The following is an 18,331-nucleotide window of genomic DNA, read 5'->3' on the forward strand; positions in this document are numbered from 1 at the left end:
TTTGTTAAGAGCTGGTTCCTTACTCCAGTGATCCCCGAGAGCCCGAGTTCTATCTTCTGGTTCGAGAAGCGGGCAAGAATGAAAACCGCTCCTCCGAAAGCAAAACAAAAAAGAAGGAGAAAAGAGGACAGACGGTGTTTGGAAGCTTTCGCCCGGGCCTCCAAAGCGAAAGCAGATGCCAACTCAACCCCCTTCTTCTCATTTCCCCGTCACGTTTCCGAGGTGTCGCCAAAACAGGCATCCGTCTATTTGAATGTGGCCGAGAGGTTCCAGCCACACCCATCGCTGGCATCGGGGAGAGATAGCAGCAAATAGGCAAGATCGAATTACAGAGCTGTGTGAGGAACGGCGTTGCAGTATGCAAGACGGCATCTCGGGCAACTTCATTCCTGAACCTGAGACGGCAGGATTCGGGGGATCCAGACTATTTTCTCCTGCATCGGAGACAAGCATCGGAAGACACGGCTTGCGGCCTTGAGGGGTTGCTGCATTGCGATATTCAGCGACATGCCTGCTTGTCCGCTTGCCTGGTGAACCAAAAAGCGTCATTCTGGTCCGACTTAGGCATGCCCGCTTCTCTGCGTGCCGACCTGCTGCAATAAGGCAAAAACGGTCGAATCAATTACTCTTGGAATCTGGGTTGGGGAGACGCTCAAACGGACCAGTCAGAGCTGCAGAGAATTTCTATTGCGTTGCGCCGAGAACCGAGAATGACTGACCAGTGATGTTGTCTTGGAAAGGTGATTACTGCTGGAATTGCTGACAAGTATATGAAATAAAAAAGACAAAACAAAGAATTTCTCTCCCCGCCCCTTCCAAGAACACCACCATTTTTGCTTCCCCACGTCCGTCAGTCAACAAATCTTGTTCGTCGCCGAGTCGGCGACGGTAGATAAACGAGCCGGAAGCCGAACCGTCATCCCCGGAGGGTCGGAGGGTAGCTGCGGAACCAATCATGGGCAGGTATCGAGGCTGTGGCAGGGCCCAAAGAGGCAAGTTGTTGTGCTTTGCTTTCGCTTCTTCTCTCTCTGTTTCCTTTGCTCCCGAACTCTCAGCTGGGGTGGTTCGAGTACCCCTGACACCCAAGAGGCCGGTGAGTCTGCGGGGCCCTCCCGAACCAATAGCCGACGTTGGAGAAGCTGCTTAGCAATGTGTGTGGCCAATCAAAGACCGGTTAATGCTGATTACTCGTCCGAGGCGTAACACTGGGCTGCAGGGTGGTCCGGGACCCATGTTGACCTGCAGACTTGCACAGCTGCAGACGGTGGCAGGCAGGGGGGTAATCCAAACTGGGCCCTTTCGCGATGGAGAGCTGCGGTCATGAGCGAACGAGAGGAGGAGCTTGGCCCTTCTGGACCGCCGCTTTCTGGGGCTTTGTAAGTTTCGGTTTTTTCCCATTTTGCACGGCTTGCTTTAGCCTGCTAGGATCGTTCTTGTTCATGGCTCGGGAGGGGAAGGACGGAGACGCTTTGTGGAATTTAAAGTGACGGACGCTTGCTCTTACACTGGCATGTATTGATCTCATCTCATTACCCATATCGCACACACGCATCCCATCCCTCCCACACCTACCACTCTCTTCTCCTCGCGGCACCCCAGTCACCACGGAAGCCGTACCAAAATAAACAAACAAATAACTGTCTCATTACCCCGGACTTTCATCTTTCTGCCTTCCATCCGTGTTGCCTCCCTGGGAGAACAAAAAGCAACCCCCCGGCCCCCCTTATTCTCACGAACGGACTTCTTGCCTGGGCAGGGAGGAGAGATATCAGACTCTCCGATCTCAGGACCTTCTCGCCTAGATCACCCACACGTCAGGACGTACGACACCAACACCAGCAGGAACGGAGACGACACATCATATCACCCTTAGGAAAGGAAAAAAACATGGGTCTCGTGACGTTGAAAAACCTCCTCTTCGGCCGCACCCCGCCCCCCGTCCGGTCCAAGGCCGCCATCGCCACTAATGAGCGCGCCGAGAGCACAATGTCGGATGAAACCGTTGTCGACGGCGGTGACCTCGAGAGGCAACCGCTCCTTGGGCCCGGAGCCCGGACCTCGTCGATGGCCACCATGGCGACGACCGCCTCGGAAACCTCATCAACCTCGACCGTATCTTCCGAGAGCGAGTCCCGCCGTTTCCGCTTCGACGCCCGCGTCATCTCCGATGCCACCATCGGACTGTCGGATGGCTTGACGGTGCCCTTTGCCCTCACCGCCGGCTTGTCGGCTCTGGGCCAGACCAAGGTTGTCATCTTTGGTGGCATGGCCGAGTTGATTGCCGGTGCCATATCCATGGGCCTTGGTGGCTACCTAGGAGCCAAGAGCGAGGCGTAAGTGTGATATGCTCTTCTCTGCAACGATATTTGACATCCCTTCTAACGCCATCGCAGCGCCTCGTACAAAGAAACCCGTAACGAGTGCACCCGTCTGACGCGCGACGACCCGGCTCTCGCCCGCGCCCAGGTCGTCGAGGTCCTCGAGCCCTACGGCCTGCCCAAGCATACCCTCGAGGAGGTGACGGACCACCTCTCAACGTCGCCGCGCCTCATCGACTTCCTCATGCACTTCCATCACTGCGAGCAGGAGCCCGCCTCGAACCGCGCCTTGGTCTCCGCCCTGACCATCGCCGCGGGCTACCTTCTCGGCGGCCTCGTGCCGCTCTTCCCCTATTTCTTCGTCCCCGCCGAGGACGTTTACCTCGCCCTTTACATTTCCGTCGCCGTCATGGCTGTCGCGCTTTTCGCCTTTGGCTATGTCAAGACGTGCATCGTCTCGGGCTGGTCGGGCGTGCGGTGCGTGAGGCAGGCTGTCGTCGGTGGCTTGGAGATGGTTGTTGTCGGTGGCGCTGCGGCAGGCGCGGCGATGGGGCTGGTGAAGGCCTTTGACCAGCTGGCGCAGTCCGATGATTTGTCGGCGTTGGCGAGCAGGATATTCTAATACCCCACAACTCTTCTCTTTTTTCTCCTTTCTCTATGTTTCTTTTCTGTGTCTCTCATACTTTTCTATGTCAGGATGCGTACGGGATGGATCGGGTCCATGGCGATGGAACGACAGAAGTGGGCAACGGCTGGGAAAAGGCTGAGGGACTCTCCCATGTTTGCATTGTAAGGCGTTTACGTGGGAAGGTGCCCTTTATGAGCATCGCCTGGAGAGGATGGGCAAGATGACGACTGGCAGCGATGTGCAAGCGGCGTTGGCGTCGAAGAATTCGACAAAGTCGCGGGGTTCGATGCTGCGCCCTCTTGTGGAGAAAACGCATGTTACAGAATACCACTCTATCAACGGACTTTGAGTCCTTTCTTTTACATCTTGAACATCACATTTTCTCGGTGTTAATCATGATGAAAACCTACAACATCTATAAAGGCATAGTCCGTACTTTCGGCTTGGGCATTGTCCGATCCGCCATCACTCATCTGGCTAGGTGGATCAAATAGTATCCTGACTCTTCAGACTAAATGTGTACCGCCGTTTTGAAAAGGACATCATCATTGCGGGACAGCGCATAGATTGATGTATTTGCCCCCGTCATTTATCCAAACCACAGACTTCAGCAGAATTGATAGGCGACTTGAAATCCGCAAAAGACAGTTGCAAAGGTGTGCTCTGGAACTTCTTGACAGGTTGCTTAACAAGATGCCGCGAGTCAATAACAGAGGCATCGAGTCTGGGTCTGGAGGGGGAGGACGCCATTTCAGATTCTCAGAGATTCCCAAAAGGCCCGATGCATGTCCTGCCTAATGACACAGATTTTGGAAATCAGTCCTCATGTCCGATCGCAAATGGATCGAGTGGCTGTAGTACAAAGATACAACTCCATGGCGAAACTTCCGATCATCGTGGAAGCCCTCCCTTTCCATTTCTTGCAAGATAGACAAACGACACTGCGAGGCGGTCGTCCGAGTCGCTGAATGTTCTCTCCCTGTTCAGTCTTCCTTTTCGACACCAAAAGGAGATACTTCCATACAGCTTCTGATGGGAGACGCATGATGTTACAGAATCGTTTCTAGAGTGCCGCGCGAATGGAATCGGTATTCGACGGGCGTTTTACTAGGCAGGTGGGAGTCTGTCTGCCAGTTGGAGTTCCATTAAAAACAGAGCAGGTAGATACTTAGGGTACCAGAACGACAAATCAGGTTTTCACTCAAGAACAGCATATCGCTACCACCCAAAGAAGGATCCTTTGGAAGTATGCCACTCTTCTTCGTTAATATACTAAATTATCTGGTCGAATCATCACATACGACCATATCCATTGGAGAACTCGGGATCCCGTCCGCTCTCCCATAGATAAGCCAATGAGGGCCGGATTAGTAGTTGGGTCGGTGACGACCAGCGAATACCTGGTGTTGTATGTTCTTTTTGTGGATGATCGTATGGTGTATTCAATGGCTTTCTATTTTGATACGCGAATCCCACGGAGTGTTTGTACCCAGAGCACGAGAAGAGGGGACGCGAAACTGCATGAAGGGTGTACGTACAGCTTTGCCATATGAGAATAAATCCCAATCCGGGTCAAGTAGATGCTTACACAATTCTGTGCCATTGCCCTGTCTATGGTATATAATCCACCCCGGTCCCGGAACACTTAAAGCCAAGTTTACCTCCGGACGCCTGCCCACACTAGCAAAGGAAAGCTTAAAGCATACAGTAGTCCTACACATCACGCATCGGCCTTAGAACTCTCTGCTCTCGCCAATTTCGCAAACGTCAAACACGCCGGTAGCCGGAAGTCCCTTGCGCTTCATGGCCTCTTGAAGGAGCTTCGGGGGCTCTAGAACCTCCTCCATGGTCAGAGCCCAGGTACCCCAGTGAATGCCCATAGCGCGCTCGCACTTGGTATCCTGGAAAATTTCAACCGAGTCAAAGGGGTTGGCGTGCATACCAGAGAATGCCACACGGGGGTAGTACGCGCCGATGGGAATCAGACCGAGATCAAAGGGCCCGCGTAGGTCGCCGATTTGCCGGAACTGCGGGCACATGGGCAGATGAGCGTACTTGGGGCCGTAATCGTCGACGTCGAGCGGGGTCCACGGCACGGCGCGGTATCCGGTGTCGCCTCCAAACCAGACCGACTTCCCGGCCGACTTGACACCCCAGGACGCCCACAAGGTAGTGTCCTTATCGAAGAGCGTGCGTGCCGAGGTGTGTTGGCAGGGAAGGCAGGATATCTGGGCGGAGATGGTCTCAGGGACGTCGTCAACGCCCTTGTCCACGGTCAGGGTGATCTCGGCGTCCTCCCACCAGTCAAGCTCGGTCACGTTCTTCAAGCCAGCCTTCTTGAACCATGATTCGAGGCCGAGGCCGACGAAAAAATGGGCCTTGGGGTTGTGCTTCTGGATGGTGAGGACGGACTCATGGGACAGGTGGTCGTAGTGGCTATGGCTGATAAGGACGGCATCGACGAAGGGGATGTCGGCGAGGTCGCAAGGCTTCGGGGTGAAGCGCTTGGGGCCCAGGAAGGAGAAAGGCGAGCAGCGGTCCTCGAAGACCGGATCAAAGAGTACGCGCAGGCCTGAGGGGAACTCGACGTAGTAACAGGCGTGACCGAGCCAGGTGGCGCGCAGCTTGTTAGAGGCAGTTCGGGTGGGAAGGAAGTCTGGCTTGACAACGTTGACGGTCGGCGGCGATGTGTCGGGGAATTTAAGGTCGCCGATCAATTGGGGCCTGGAGATGGCGGGTTTCGTGTTAGTGGTTTGGACCTCGTAGACCTCATAGGGCATGGCGGGTGCGGGGCCGGAAGGGCCCGGTGCAGTGATACGTACCAGACAACATGCCTGAAAATTTGGGGGAAGCCGACACCATCACCGAAGGAAGGGTGTACGTTCTTGAAGCCGATGGTGTTACCGTTCTTTTTGAGATGGTGCGGCTTCGACGCGGCATCCTCGGGCGTCGGGCCCAGGTCGGGGATCTTGGTGACGGTGGTCGAGTACGAGGCCATTGAGAGGGCAAGAATGGATGCTGGGGTGGCCGTAGCTCTTCTCGCACCGGGGCGTATGGGTGGCTGTTGGAAGAATTTGTGAAGGAACTGCCTGAGCCTGGACATGGTTCCTTCAGATGACGCTGCACCTGGGGGTTTGAGGGGAGTACGAGATATATACTTATGTGAGGGGGTTTGCTAAGGAAGGGGGTAGAGAGACAAAAGAGAGAAAGGGAGAGATGGCGCGCGAGCGAGAGTCGACGCCCAAAGGTGGTGCGGATGGTATGCCCGCGTTGACCGGCCGAGGAGAATGGGGTTGGCAGTGGACTGCGGAAGCAAGATCCACTCGGGATTAGCGAAAGAGAGGACCCCGGCCCGAGAAGGCTGCAGCCGTCATACGTATGTATAGCAAGGGCGTAGCTACCCATGGAGGTTGGTTTGGTTCTTGAGGCCTCTCAGCTGCTGGGCGACATCTCACACAAACCACGGAGGCCACAAACAGAGATGAGATGAAAGCGCGAAAGAATGAGCTGTTTTCACTCAGGTTGTAGTTGAGCTGTCAGGCAATAACCCAATTGTCTGATCATCACCATGTGCGTGTAAGTTCCGTTTCTGGTGGAGATATCGGACATAGGCACTTACCTATCTGAGGTACATTGCTTACTAGGTACTTAGGTCACGCCAGGCAGGTAGGTAGGTACCTTAGGTAGGTAAGTAATAACCTACCTACCAAGCAAGGCTCCGTTTCCCTGTAAAGCCGGGGCTATTAAACTCCGTCCAGCTAGACTCGCTACGGAGACTCGGCAGAATCTTCCCTCCGTGGCGGTGGGCCATCTCCCATCATCACTTCACAATAGCTAACGGCCGCATTTGCTGCACTCTTGCATGCATACGCATTAGCTTACAGGTAAGCCCACTAGCAATCGGATTATTTCCTTGTTGAATCCCTCTCATATATAGCCTACTGAGTTCATACACAGCCTCGAATTGGCGGCTGGGCCATTTGAGAAATACGTCTTGACTCAATAAAAACCAATCAAAGTCGAGCCTGAGTGACCGACCCCTTCGGCCTCCAAAGGTCCGGCTGCGACTGGTTGTCTCCTCAGTCTTCCAACTCTGGATCAGAATTCGTCTCTACATCTTTGGGAGTTTCCAATCTCGTACCCAGTATCCTGGGACCCAAAAACCACCGCGGATCGGTTGCTCGATTGTCCAAGTCTTCTTGTTAGAGCGGGGCTTGGTAAACGTTTTGAGGTGGACTCGTAGCCGCTATGTCTGTGGAGCGCCACGCAGGAGGCCTGCCAAGCGGCTTTGATGTCGACGAGCCGACAAGGCTGGGAGGCTCGCTCAATCATTGCAGGTGAGTGAATCACTTGTGCAATCGATATCGGTTGATTGCCCTCGGGTATCCTGCGGCTATTCTGTGACGTTTGGATGCCTTCTGGAATTGGGGTACGGATGCTGTTTCTTATCTGGGCACGGTATTCATCGCTATTCGTCTCTTCCGCAATGCTTTCTCCAAAACCCTCCATGCACGACACAGTAGATTCTCTCCCGGCTCCGGTTAAACCTTCGGGCTGAAGTCTGAAGGTCAACCAACCTGTAACTATGGCTGCTGCCAACTCAAATGTGTCAAACAGCACACAAAGATTCGGTTCGCCTGGGGCGACGCTGCCCCCCTGTGACTGTCATTCATAATTCGTCGTCATGGTATTGAGAAACGAGAACAAAGTATACCCTGTACACAAACTGCCACCGAACGCTAAGCAAATAACTGACAGGAGACTGTCCTCACAAAGGAGGTCCATCAAAGCCTCAGAAAACCAATTTACATATCCAGATTCCGGGTATCCTCCCTCATCTCATCACTCCCCAACTCCTTTTCAAGTTCATCAGTAACGAAACCCTCATAGTCGTCGAGGTTCCTCTGCACATGAATTTTGAACTTGATGACATCGTTAAGCATCCGGTCAATCTCTGTATGAAGCTCTTCTCGCAGAGAGTTTGCGCGAAGAGCAAGCTGTTCATACCTGGAGACAGCATCAGTATCATAACCAAGCCATGATAGACGCATAACTTACTCGATGCTGGTGTTCATCTCGCGTTGCTCCATGAGCTGTACTGACTCGGTCAGGGTGGCTCGCATCTTTGCAAGTTCCTTTTCCATCTTTTCGATTTGTGCGTCAGATGCCATTTTTTGTGTCGTTGTGACCTATGGGATGTTGATTAGCATGGGGGGGGGGGGGAACGGTTAGCCGCGTTGAACTGAACGTACCTCCTTGGTCTTCTCGTACTCTTCCTCCGCAGCACGGACACGGTGCTCCAAAGCCTCAACTTCGCTCCGCTTGTCTTCGATCGCTTCCTTGATGCCATCCAGCAGGTCATGGTCTTTCATCATCATGTCCATCGCAACAGTCCTTCTTTCGGAAATTTCTTTCCTCAGCGTGAGAAAACTGTTCTTGACCTGGCCGCGCAGATCGAGGTTGAGAATGTGGGCAGGCTGGTATCCAGACACAGGATCGACAAGGAGTCGGTCGCTTGATGAAGCACCACTAGATCCTTTGAGCTGCGACGAGCTGAAATCCGGGCCGTCGTTGACTGTCACCTGGAGCTCGTAATCTTTGCCGTTGGCATTGACTGCTGTTGCGGGTATCAGGCCGATTTGGTACGCCAGGGTGTTGTACCTATCCACCATTCTCTCAAGGTCGTCTAGTTTCTTGCCCGCTTCCAGTTCTTTTTCGGCCACTTTTTTCTTGACCTCTTCAAGCCGTTGCGAGGCAGACTCAATCCCCTTTTGTAAACGCTCTCGCTCAGCTGTCATGCGGTCGATATCCTGCATGCTGATGCCTAGATCGTCCACGGCCTTCTGCAACCCTCGCCGCTCGTCCTCGACTTCCCGCAGCTCCTCATTAAGTTTCTCAAGCTCCTCTTGAAGAACCTGGATCCGTGTTTCGTACTTGTCGGATCTCTGCATCGCGAGTGCGTTGTATTCTTCGAACTTGATTTTGTCTTCTTCCATAATTCTGAAGTGATTGTCGAGTACAGCGGGGTCTGGAGTGGACTTCTCAAGATCTTCGATCTCACGCAACAGTCGGTTGTTCTCCCCCTCGAGCATCTCGAGCTCGGAAGTGTACTTGGAGTTGGACTGTTCGAAAGCCTGTGCCATCCGTTCAATGTGGGGGGCTAATGCTCGGTTCGCGTCCTCGTCGTCAGCGTCCTCGTCCATGGCAAGCCAGTCCCTATATGCTTTGCTAAGGAAGTCGAAGATAATATGATCACCGGTAACGTCGATGCCACTCTCGAGGCACGCATCGTCATATCGATTGGAGGCATAGCCGTCCAGCATTTGCGCCAACTGCATCATCCAGTGCAGCAGTCCCAAGAAAGTGCTCCAGTTCTGACCACCAACAGCGGCGATCTGACTTTTGGTAATACTTCGTTCGTATGGGTATCGAAGCTGCTTCAGAATTGGGGGAACTTCTTGATCGATGTTCTTCTGGAACTTGTGGCTCGGGTCGATGCGGCGGTACAGCCACTGGAACATGAAGTTGAAGTCTTTCTGTGTGGGTGATTTGATAATGTTCTGAGAAAGAGTATGCTTCATCTGCATCTCGAAGTTGTTCTGGGCCAGGTAATCCAATAGTTCCTGCCCTATTCTCGCCTGGTAAGATCGGTCCCTCAACGGGCGAGGGTCTCTGGGTACACCAGCAGGTTGAGGTGCTTGCTGAAAGAAACTTTGGTGACTCATTGGGCCAGCGGTCGAAGTCCTCGCGCGGTATACGCTACTCCTCCTGTCCGCATCTTGTGAAGAACGTCCCGGCGCTGGCGTTGGCGCGAAGGACTTGTCGCGCATCGAAGTCCGCTTCACCGACGAGAGGCCAACATCTGCCAGGTTGGTGCCGGATGAAGAGCGCTGAAACATGGGCTGGCTAGGTCGTGATAACGCCAAAGAATGTCTGGAGCCGGACATGGAACGTCCATGGCTGTTCGAGTACGGCGCGCCTGCGCCCGAGGCAGATCGTTTCATGGCGGATGCGGGTTGTGGCAAGCCGGTGTTATAGTTGATTCCTCCTAAGGTCTGCGTGATATACTAGTAAGTATGATCCGACGAAAACCGTACTGTTGGGATCTCGAGGGTAGAGCTGACCTCTCTTGGTCGGCGCACGCTCCACAAGCCGGTGTCTTGCGACATGGTGGGAGGGGTGTGCCAGGTAAGTGATGCAGAGGTTGAATCGCAGCCCACTAACTGACTAGTGACTGGACTGCGATGGTGTAGACAATGGATCCAGAGTTTTTAGCAAAAGAAACTCCTGACGCGACAGCTTCTGATGAAGATGCTGCGATTTGCGCGGGCGCATATGAGGTTGTTGATAGGTGCTGTGGGGGGATGAAAAGGCCGGGAGGTAAATGTTGTTGCTCTGGAAGAAAGTAAACAAATTGCTCTCGCCCTTGCTGATTGGCCGCGCGTGTTCCCTCTCAAACAACAGGCGCTTGGACCATGACCTCACTGATGCCCAACACGTGACAGTGCTGCAACGGGGCTCTGAGCGGAGTTGTTCGGCATTCCGTTGTGTTAGGTAAGCAATCCCCAGCCGCCGCTCTGCGCCGAAGCCTCGGTTCAGGACTCGAGTCGCAGTCAAGCCAGCATTCCCTCCATTCTTTCAGGTGCATATGCCACTTGCCATCATCACCTTCGTTACACAGCACCTCTTCGATTGAAGGAGAATGCGACGAGGCTCATAGAGCGACATAATAAAGATGGCGATTCGAGAGGACATCGTCGCCTCGGCGGTATGCAAGCTCTTTCTCCCGTGTCCAGTAACGCGCGGCTAACTTAAATCAAGACGCAGTGTTAGTAACGAACAAACCGACTGATCGCATGCCAGCAAGCTGACAGACTTGTAGTCCTGCAAGACCCGAGCGTAGCGAGTTCGTCAATCGAGAACCGTGTGTCTTTTCTGCGGACGAAGAACCTTACTCAAGAAGAGATCGATGCCGCTTTGTCGAGAGTCGGCGTCCAGCCCGCTGCGGCTGCTGCGCCGGGTCCGATGGCGGTAGCTCAGCCGCAACAACAACCTTATTATCAGCCTTACCCTCCTCAGTATGCAGCATGGCAGCCGCCGCCGCCGCCTCCGAAGAGGGACTGGAGAGATTGGTTCATTATGGCCACTGTTGTCGGCGGTGTCAGCTACGGCGCGTACACATTAGCCAAGGTGCGGCTTCCTCGGTCGAGGATGCTTCAAACACGTGTCACTGATAGTTCTCTAGCGATATGTGTATCCCCTAGTTGCACCCCCGACCCCTGAGAGGCTTGAACAGGACAAGAAATCGATCGAGGAGCAGTTTGACAAGGCTTTCGGGCTTGTTGAGCAACTTGCCAAGGACACAGAGGAGCTCAAGGCAGCAGAGAAAGAACGAACAGAGAAGCTCGACACGGCTTTGACGGACCTGGAATCGATTATGCAGGAGCTGAGGTCGGCCAATACGCGGCGGGAGATTGAGACGCAACGCGTCAAGGATGATGTGCAAATCCTAAAGGACTCCATCCCAAAGGCCATGAACACCCAGAAGGACCTTACCGACTCGAGACTGAAGGAAGTTAATTCCGAGCTTACTAGCCTCAAGACCCTGATTACCCAGCGTATGAATGCAGCATCATCTTCGGCAACCACAAACGGTCTGCGGACTGGCGGGAACGCGACGCCCACGTCTTCTGGACCGAACCGCTCTGCCGCCCCGGGGGGCGACAACCAGTCGGCTAGCACCGAGTCAACTACCAACTCTGAGACGCCGAAGACGACCAGCACGCCATCCTTCAACCGGCCCTCGCCGTTCAGCGGCGCCACGGGAACAAAGGCATCGATTCCCGCGTGGCAGATGGCCATGGCTAGCAGGGATAAAGACTCTGCAGCCTCTTCGACAACACCGAACGAAACCGGGGCAGATAGCAGCCTGCAGCAACAATCAGCTGGAACTGCGTAGCAGTACTGTATTGGGCTTCGAGGTGGACGTGTTCAATGTATATGTAAACGGTGTGAATGATTTCATTGCGCTACGAAACGAGGGAGCGACCGACTTAATTATGAAATTCGATTGGTAGGCGCATTTGTACTAAACAAGAGCATTGGAAAACTAGTATCAAAGAAATACCACAAAGTTTCTATCTCTAACCGAGTGACAGCTGCGACGGGTCATCACGCGTGACAGCCAGTTTTGACGTGATTCGCACAGGTGGGCCGCCACCGGGCTGTCGCCATAACCATCCTTGTCATGCGATGAGAGTCGCGGGGGAAGGAAAGGTTCGGCTAGGTTTAGCGTCAAAGTTGTCTCAATTACCTTGAATGGAGCAGCTTTTCAACTCTGCTCGAGACGGGATGGGGGATAGCAACGAGATGGCACCAGGGGTACATTGACGCAGAGCTAAACGTCTGCTATGATCAGCAAGATTCTAGTCTGTGTGGCTGTATCGACGCAGCCGGTTTGACTGCAAGAGTGTTGAATGTCGACGACGACCTGCTCTCAGTTTCCGGATTATGTGTTCTGTAGAGGAGTGCAGCTGGGTCTAACGCTGCGTTGAAGATGGTCGATACAACTATTGTTGTTGTCTATCTCGCAAGTCGGACTTAAAACGGGGGGTTTATCCCGAAACTGCTGCAGTGTGTTTTACCGGAGCCGTTGGATTGGGCGTGTTTCTTTCTTTTCTTGGCGACGTTTACACACATTACCACACCCGCATGGGCATATTAACATGGGTGTACTTTAATGCTCCAGGACGCGTCGCTTTTCGTGAGTCGCTCTTCATTCGGCAACGGGCGCAGATCTCGTACTCTACTAGCCTCAAGTTGAATGTGTTTGGAAGTTTGCAACCAATCCCGCCCCACAAACGCCGAGACCCAGGTACCGAGTCGAGTGAGTTGAAAGGTGTTGCGACCTCATTCTATCCGTGCGTTCTACCATGACTGAGGGATGCAGAATGCGGGGTGTTTGGTGTCGATCAGGGCTGAGCATCCCGACTTTCAAACGATTATTGTGTATAACAACAGTAATCAACACGTACAAGCACATTGTCAACACATCTTTGTGTAACAAGGCTTCCTTTGTGGAAAACCATATACCCACATAGCTACCTGGTGAGCTTTGTGTGGGAAGGGGTTTTGTAGCTACTGTTTCTCATTAACATTGACGGATTCAAAGCGGCCCTAGAAAGAAGGAGGAGATGGATCAAAGAAGCAAGAAAAAGAAAATTTACAAGTGCACTCACAAGATTCGGTCCTTTTGCCTACCAGCTCCATTTCCGCAGCCAGCAGCCAAAACTTGTTCCAACCATCTCAGGGTTTTCGCAACTGTTTCCTCTTTTGACCGTCCTTGCGGCTCTGTTCCAGGATGCTGTGAAGCTCGACGATGAAGCTGACGGTCTCCATCTCATCGACCTGGCCTTTCCCTTCTGGCCCTGGAATGTCAATGGCGACAGAATGTATCGCCTGCCTACGCCCTACATCTGCCATCTCAACATCATCAGTACACAAAATAACACTACTCCCTACCGTCCTACATATTCGCTCTTGGCTTCGGAGGCCCACCCCCTTGCTAACTTACTGAACGAACACAGGTCTACACTCGTTCTCGCTGGCCACTCACGGGGTTTGGAATCCTTTGCATTGCGATACCCTTTACCTCTGCTCGCCACTCATAATCCATGGTCGCCCCTCTTTTCGGCCCTTCGGCGGCTCCTAGCCCGCTACTGGCACTACGAGAATGAAAAAGAGCGGTGATGGGGTTGTCCCCCCGATTTGGCCTTTCGATCCATGGCACCAATAATCTTTGGCTTCGGCACAGGACGGGCGGATCTAATGAGGGAACTAACGCCCTGGCGAGGTGGACTGCACCATCTGGTGGACGCAACGATTCGTCGACTGAATCCCTCCAGCCGAGGCTTGTTGCCAAGGGTCATGTCATCGATTCGTTCGCCGACTACGTCTTCCGCCTCTTGCTGTCCCATCACTCGACCTCGTTCGCTTCCCTCCATCTGCAGAATTCTTACTTGGGGGGTTCTTCGTAGGTCTTTGATGCCATTCACCGACGTTACATTCGTACCTTTCCTCTTCAGTTCACCGGTCACCCTGCCTGCAAGCACGTTCCTAGCACAGCCTTCCACCCCCACGTGTTCTGCACACGAAGGCACACTGCCGAAGATCGACCAGCTTACACCTCTCGCCATTCCTCGGTACCCTGCCTCAAGATACCCCGTCTAGGGGACTGATCTGTGGGTGCGGTGCGTGGCTACCATATCCGTCGTCCGGGAACCGCTGCTAATACTCTGCACATCTGGACGTCTTGCCGACCCCGAGTCCTTGACCGCTGCTGCCTCTGTCAACGAATTGCAGCCATCTTCTTCCGGGGTGGCGTGTGTTGTTCATGTGTTTCAACCACGTCAGGCATAACACCGGCTTAGCTCGCTCAACTTCATTCGCTTGCTTCTTCGTCTTCGTTCCACGTCCTTAACTACAATAGGCGCCGCTTGCCACCCCTTCCCCCTCTTCCTTTCTCGAAATGTCCACCTCCTCATTCGACTTCCCAAACCCCCTCAACATGGACCCTGCGCAGCTCAAGCTGTTGCTCTCGCTGCTACCCAAGCTGCCTTTGATAGCGCGGGTCGCCCTCCTCCACGCTCTGCACATGTCCAAGTCGTCCAAATACCTCGACTTGCGGAGCGACCTCATCGTCTCGGTCCTGCGTTCATATATTCAACCAAATAAGTTACGGTCCATCACTTCCACTCAAAAGATCGCCAACCGAGACGGTGGCGTGAAAGGGAGAATATGGGTCTCTACCTACGCCTGCCCTATCCCCGAAACCGATGTCCGTGATGCCCTCATCGGGGCCGTCCAGTCGCTGAGAACACCAGGCACGCCCGAGATCGATCTGCGTTTGCCGGATATCGTACCAGTTGAGGCTGAATGGACAGGTTACCGTTCCGGTGCCACAGACGAGGAACGGCCACCCCCGATTGGAGAAAAAGACAAGTACGAAAACCTTCAAAAAGAGCTCACTAGTCCTCTGACAGTGTTGTATTTTCACGGTGGAGCGTACTATCTCCTCGACCCGTCGTCTCATCGCCCGGCGACCAAGAAGATAGCCAAGCTGACGGGCGGTCGTGTGTACTCGGTCCGTTATCGACTTGCTCCGCAAAACCCCTTTCCGGCGGCCCTGCTAGATGCTCTCATCTCCTACATGGCACTTATATATCCGCCTTCGGACGCCTACCATCAGCCAGTTAACCCGCGACACATTGCAGTTGCCGGAGACAGGTAAGCAGTCTAACACATCAACCAAGAGCCTGCAGTACTGATCGAAATACAGCGCCGGTGGCAACTTGAGTCTCGCTTTGCTACAGCTCTTGCTAGAACTGCGCAGGAAGAACAGAAGGATCCTATGGAACGGTGAAAAACGAGATGTTCCACTGCCTGGAGGGCTTGCTTTGAACTCGCCTTGGCTTGACATCACGCAAAGCTCAGCAAGCTGGGACGCCAACGGGGATTTCGATTACCTCCCAACTGCTGGGGCATATGCCAAGTACAACCCGCCCCCATGCGAAGCATGGCCCGCGAAGCCTCCACGGATGGCCCTTTACGCAGACGATGACCTTCTGGCGCACCCGCTGGTAACACTGGTCATGAGCCGAAATTGGGAAGGCGCGCCTCCTGTGTTCATCTGCACGGGGTGGGAGCTATTGGCTGACGAAGACAAGTACATGGCCCGCAAGTTGCACGAGGACGGCGTGACGGTGGTGTTTGAAGAGTACGAGGGCATGCCGCACTGCTTCTCCCTCATCTTGACTAAGACGCCCAATGCCAGGCGCTGTTTCGACGGCTGGACTGGGTTCATGAGGAAGATCATCACCCATCCGGATACCATTGATTCCAAGGCCATCACGGTCAAGGCCAAGACGCTCGAGGAAGTCTCTCTGACCTTTGAGTCTTTGCTGAGCAATGTTAGCGAGGAGGACATGCACGGGAGGGTTTTGAAGAAAAAGGAGATGAGCTTGGCATCCGCTTCAGACCAAGCAGTACCAAAATTATAAAGCAGAACAAGTAATTTAGTAGCCTACAAATTCCTTGCCAGAGTTGTTGGCTTTGCATATCCAATATCAGAACATGTAATCAGTTGGTATCCGCATGGAGACTAAACAGTATTGAAATTTACGGAAAGGAAATTATGGAATAAGAAATGTATGTCATCTACTCATGTTGCATCCTAGGACGGTAGCACGGTTTTGGGTTGGATGTCACGCTCGCCCTAGGTGGCTCACAGGTAGGTCGGTAACAACCGAAGGTACCTAAGTAAGGTATCTCTATCCCTGCCTGGGGAAATTCCCCGAAACTACAGGGGCCGCCCGCTAACTCAGGTCCAAGGTGGCTGGCACCATCCCCTTGTCAGAAACTTGATTAAGCTAGGTACCTATCGGCCAAAACTTGACGCTGCGGCGCGCGACGACGTCAAGAAAAATCTCACTCACTTTCCAGCGCGTCGTCACACCCACACCGACTCACTCACTTACACCGGGCGGTGACACATCGAGATTTCTCATCGAATCTCATAACCCACAAGGGGGAGATCTCCCCTTCTATTACAAGCCGCCCTTGGATTGTTGTCCCACAGAGCCTCTCTCTGTCCGACAGAATGGAGCGCCACCAAAAGACCGTCTCCAAGATCGCGGCTGCCGTGCGGTCCTTCTTCGACCGCCGGGAGCCGTACCGCATCTTCCACGGCTCGACTAACAGCACCCGACCCTTCCGCCGCGATCGATTCGTTGACATCAGCGCCCTCAGCAACGTTCTCGAGGTGGACAAGGCCCGCCGCACCGCCCTCGTCGAGCCCAATGTGCCTATGGACCGCCTTGTCGAGAGCACCCTTCGCCACGGCCTCGTCCCGCCCGTCGTTATGGAGTTCCCAGGCATTACGGCCGGCGGCGGCTACGCCGGCACCGCGGGTGAGTCCTCGAGTTTCAAACACGGCTTCTTCGACGACACCATCAATGAGGTTGAGGTCGTCCTGGCCAACGGCGAGGTCGTCCGCGCCAGCCGGAGCGAGCGCGCCGACCTCTTCCACGGCGCCGCCGGCGCCGTCGGCACTCTCGGCGTCACCACCATGCTTGAGCTGCAGCTCATTGAGGCCAAGAAATACGTCAAGACGACGTACCGCCGCACCCATAGCGTCGCCGAGGCCGTCGAGACCGTCCAGGCCGAGACCCTCAACGCCAACAACGACTACGTCGACGGCATCCTCTTCTCCAAAGACCACGGCGTCGTCATCACCGGCAAGCTGACGGACGAGATCCCCGAAGGCAGCAAGCCCCAGACCTTCAGCGGCGCCTGGGACCCCTGGTTTTACATGCACGTCAAGGACCGCACGCTCGCTGCCGGCTCGGGCCATAGCGACGCTGCGGCGCCCGTCGTCGACTTTGTGCCGCTGGCCGAGTATCTCTTCCGCTACGACCGCGCCGGATTTTGGGTCGGCGCCGCGGCCTTCGACTACTTCAAATTCGTCCCCTTCACACGCTTCACCCGCTGGTTCCTGGACGACTTCTTGCACACCCGCATGCTCTATCGTGCCCTGCACGGCAGCGGCGAGTCGGCTCGCTTCGTTGTCCAGGATCTGGCCCTGCCCTACAAGAACGCCGAACGCTTCGTAGACTACACGGCCGAGAGCTTCAACATCTGGCCTCTATGGCTATGTCCGCTGAAGCAGACGGCCCCGCCGACCTTCCATCCGCACACGGGCGAGGTCGAAACACTCCCCACGGCGACGGCGGACGGAAGCTCTACCAGCGCCGGCGACAGCACTGTGACTGCGCCGAAGCCAATGCTCAACATTGGCCTTTGGGGCTGGGGCCCCGCGAATCCGGACGAATTCGTGGCCAAGAACCGCGCGCTTGAGCACAAGCTGCGCGAGCTGGGCGGCATGAAGTGGCTGTACGCCCACACGTACTACACCGAGGACGAGTTCTGGCAGTCGTACGATCGGAAGTGGTACGACGGCCTGCGCGAAAAGTATAGCGCCATGACGCTTCCAACCGTTTACAATAAGGTCAAGGTCGACGTCGAGGCGCGGAAAGAGGAGCTCAAGAGCTGGCGCAACGTCGTCAAATCTAAGCCGCCCATTGGCGGGCTCTACGGCATCTACAAGGCCATTCAGAGCAAGGATTACCACCTGCATCGCCGTGCCGAGTGGAAGTACAAGGGTGGGGAGTAAAGCACAAGAAAACGGCGCAGCTCACATTCCGAGCTTCTCTGACAATCACAACCAGAATACTCTCAAGTTGGACAAAACCAATTACCCATAGATTGTTCTATATGGCGGCGGCTTGTAGTAGTAATGTATCATCATCCAGGAGGATCATACCCTCCC

The 18,331-nt window shown here is 54.4% G+C and overlaps 6 protein-coding genes across 6 annotated transcripts; 4 read left to right on the forward strand and 2 right to left on the reverse strand.

Moving 5' to 3' along the window:
* Window positions 1-1,406: 1,406 nt before the first annotated feature.
* Window positions 1,407-3,546, forward strand: CDEST_11212 (Putative Ccc1 family protein). The gene is made up of 2 exons (XM_062927368.1): window positions 1,407-2,333; window positions 2,394-3,546. The coding sequence occupies exons 1-2, from the start codon at window positions 1,888-1,890 to the stop codon at window positions 2,938-2,940; spliced, it is 993 nt and encodes a 330-aa protein (XP_062783419.1). The 5' UTR covers window positions 1,407-1,887; the 3' UTR covers window positions 2,941-3,546.
* An 817-nt stretch (window positions 3,547-4,363) lies between these two features.
* Window positions 4,364-6,113, reverse strand: CDEST_11213 (Putative metallo-beta-lactamase, ribonuclease Z/Hydroxyacylglutathione hydrolase). The gene is made up of 2 exons (XM_062927369.1): window positions 5,769-6,113; window positions 4,364-5,670 (listed from the first exon to the last, which is right to left on the reverse strand). The coding sequence occupies exons 1-2, from the start codon at window positions 6,047-6,049 to the stop codon at window positions 4,680-4,682; spliced, it is 1,272 nt and encodes a 423-aa protein (XP_062783420.1). The 5' UTR covers window positions 6,050-6,113; the 3' UTR covers window positions 4,364-4,679.
* Window positions 6,114-6,742: 629 nt separating this feature from the next.
* Window positions 6,743-10,341, reverse strand: CDEST_11214 (Putative kinetochore protein Ndc80). Its single transcript, XM_062927370.1, has 5 exons — window positions 10,071-10,341; window positions 8,199-10,001; window positions 8,005-8,135; window positions 6,904-7,953; window positions 6,743-6,830 (listed from the first exon to the last, which is right to left on the reverse strand). The coding sequence occupies exons 1-4, from the start codon at window positions 10,113-10,115 to the stop codon at window positions 7,752-7,754; spliced, it is 2,181 nt and encodes a 726-aa protein (XP_062783421.1). The 5' UTR covers window positions 10,116-10,341; the 3' UTR covers window positions 6,743-6,830; window positions 6,904-7,751.
* Window positions 10,342-10,573: 232 nt separating this feature from the next.
* CDEST_11215 (Putative peroxisomal membrane protein) lies at window positions 10,574-12,093 on the forward strand. Its single transcript, XM_062927371.1, has 3 exons — window positions 10,574-10,714; window positions 10,810-11,136; window positions 11,192-12,093. Exons 1-3 carry the CDS (start codon window positions 10,682-10,684, stop codon window positions 11,903-11,905), a joined length of 1,074 nt encoding a protein of 357 aa, XP_062783422.1. The 5' UTR covers window positions 10,574-10,681; the 3' UTR covers window positions 11,906-12,093.
* Window positions 12,094-13,747: 1,654 nt separating this feature from the next.
* Window positions 13,748-16,097, forward strand: CDEST_11216 (Putative lipase, GDXG histidine active, alpha/beta hydrolase-3). Its single transcript, XM_062927372.1, has 2 exons — window positions 13,748-15,231; window positions 15,284-16,097. Exons 1-2 carry the CDS (start codon window positions 14,474-14,476, stop codon window positions 16,002-16,004), a joined length of 1,479 nt encoding a protein of 492 aa, XP_062783423.1. The 5' UTR covers window positions 13,748-14,473; the 3' UTR covers window positions 16,005-16,097.
* Window positions 16,098-16,423: 326 nt separating this feature from the next.
* CDEST_11217 (Putative FAD-binding domain, PCMH-type, FAD-binding, type PCMH, subdomain 2) lies at window positions 16,424-18,331 on the forward strand. Its single transcript, XM_062927373.1, has one exon. The coding sequence runs from the start codon at window positions 16,604-16,606 to the stop codon at window positions 18,173-18,175; it is 1,572 nt and encodes a 523-aa protein (XP_062783424.1). The 5' UTR covers window positions 16,424-16,603; the 3' UTR covers window positions 18,176-18,331.

The sequence above is a fragment of the Colletotrichum destructivum genome, chromosome 7 (genome assembly GCF_034447905.1).
Source record: "Colletotrichum destructivum chromosome 7, complete sequence".
Taxonomy (NCBI): Eukaryota; Fungi; Ascomycota; class Sordariomycetes; order Glomerellales; family Glomerellaceae; genus Colletotrichum; species Colletotrichum destructivum.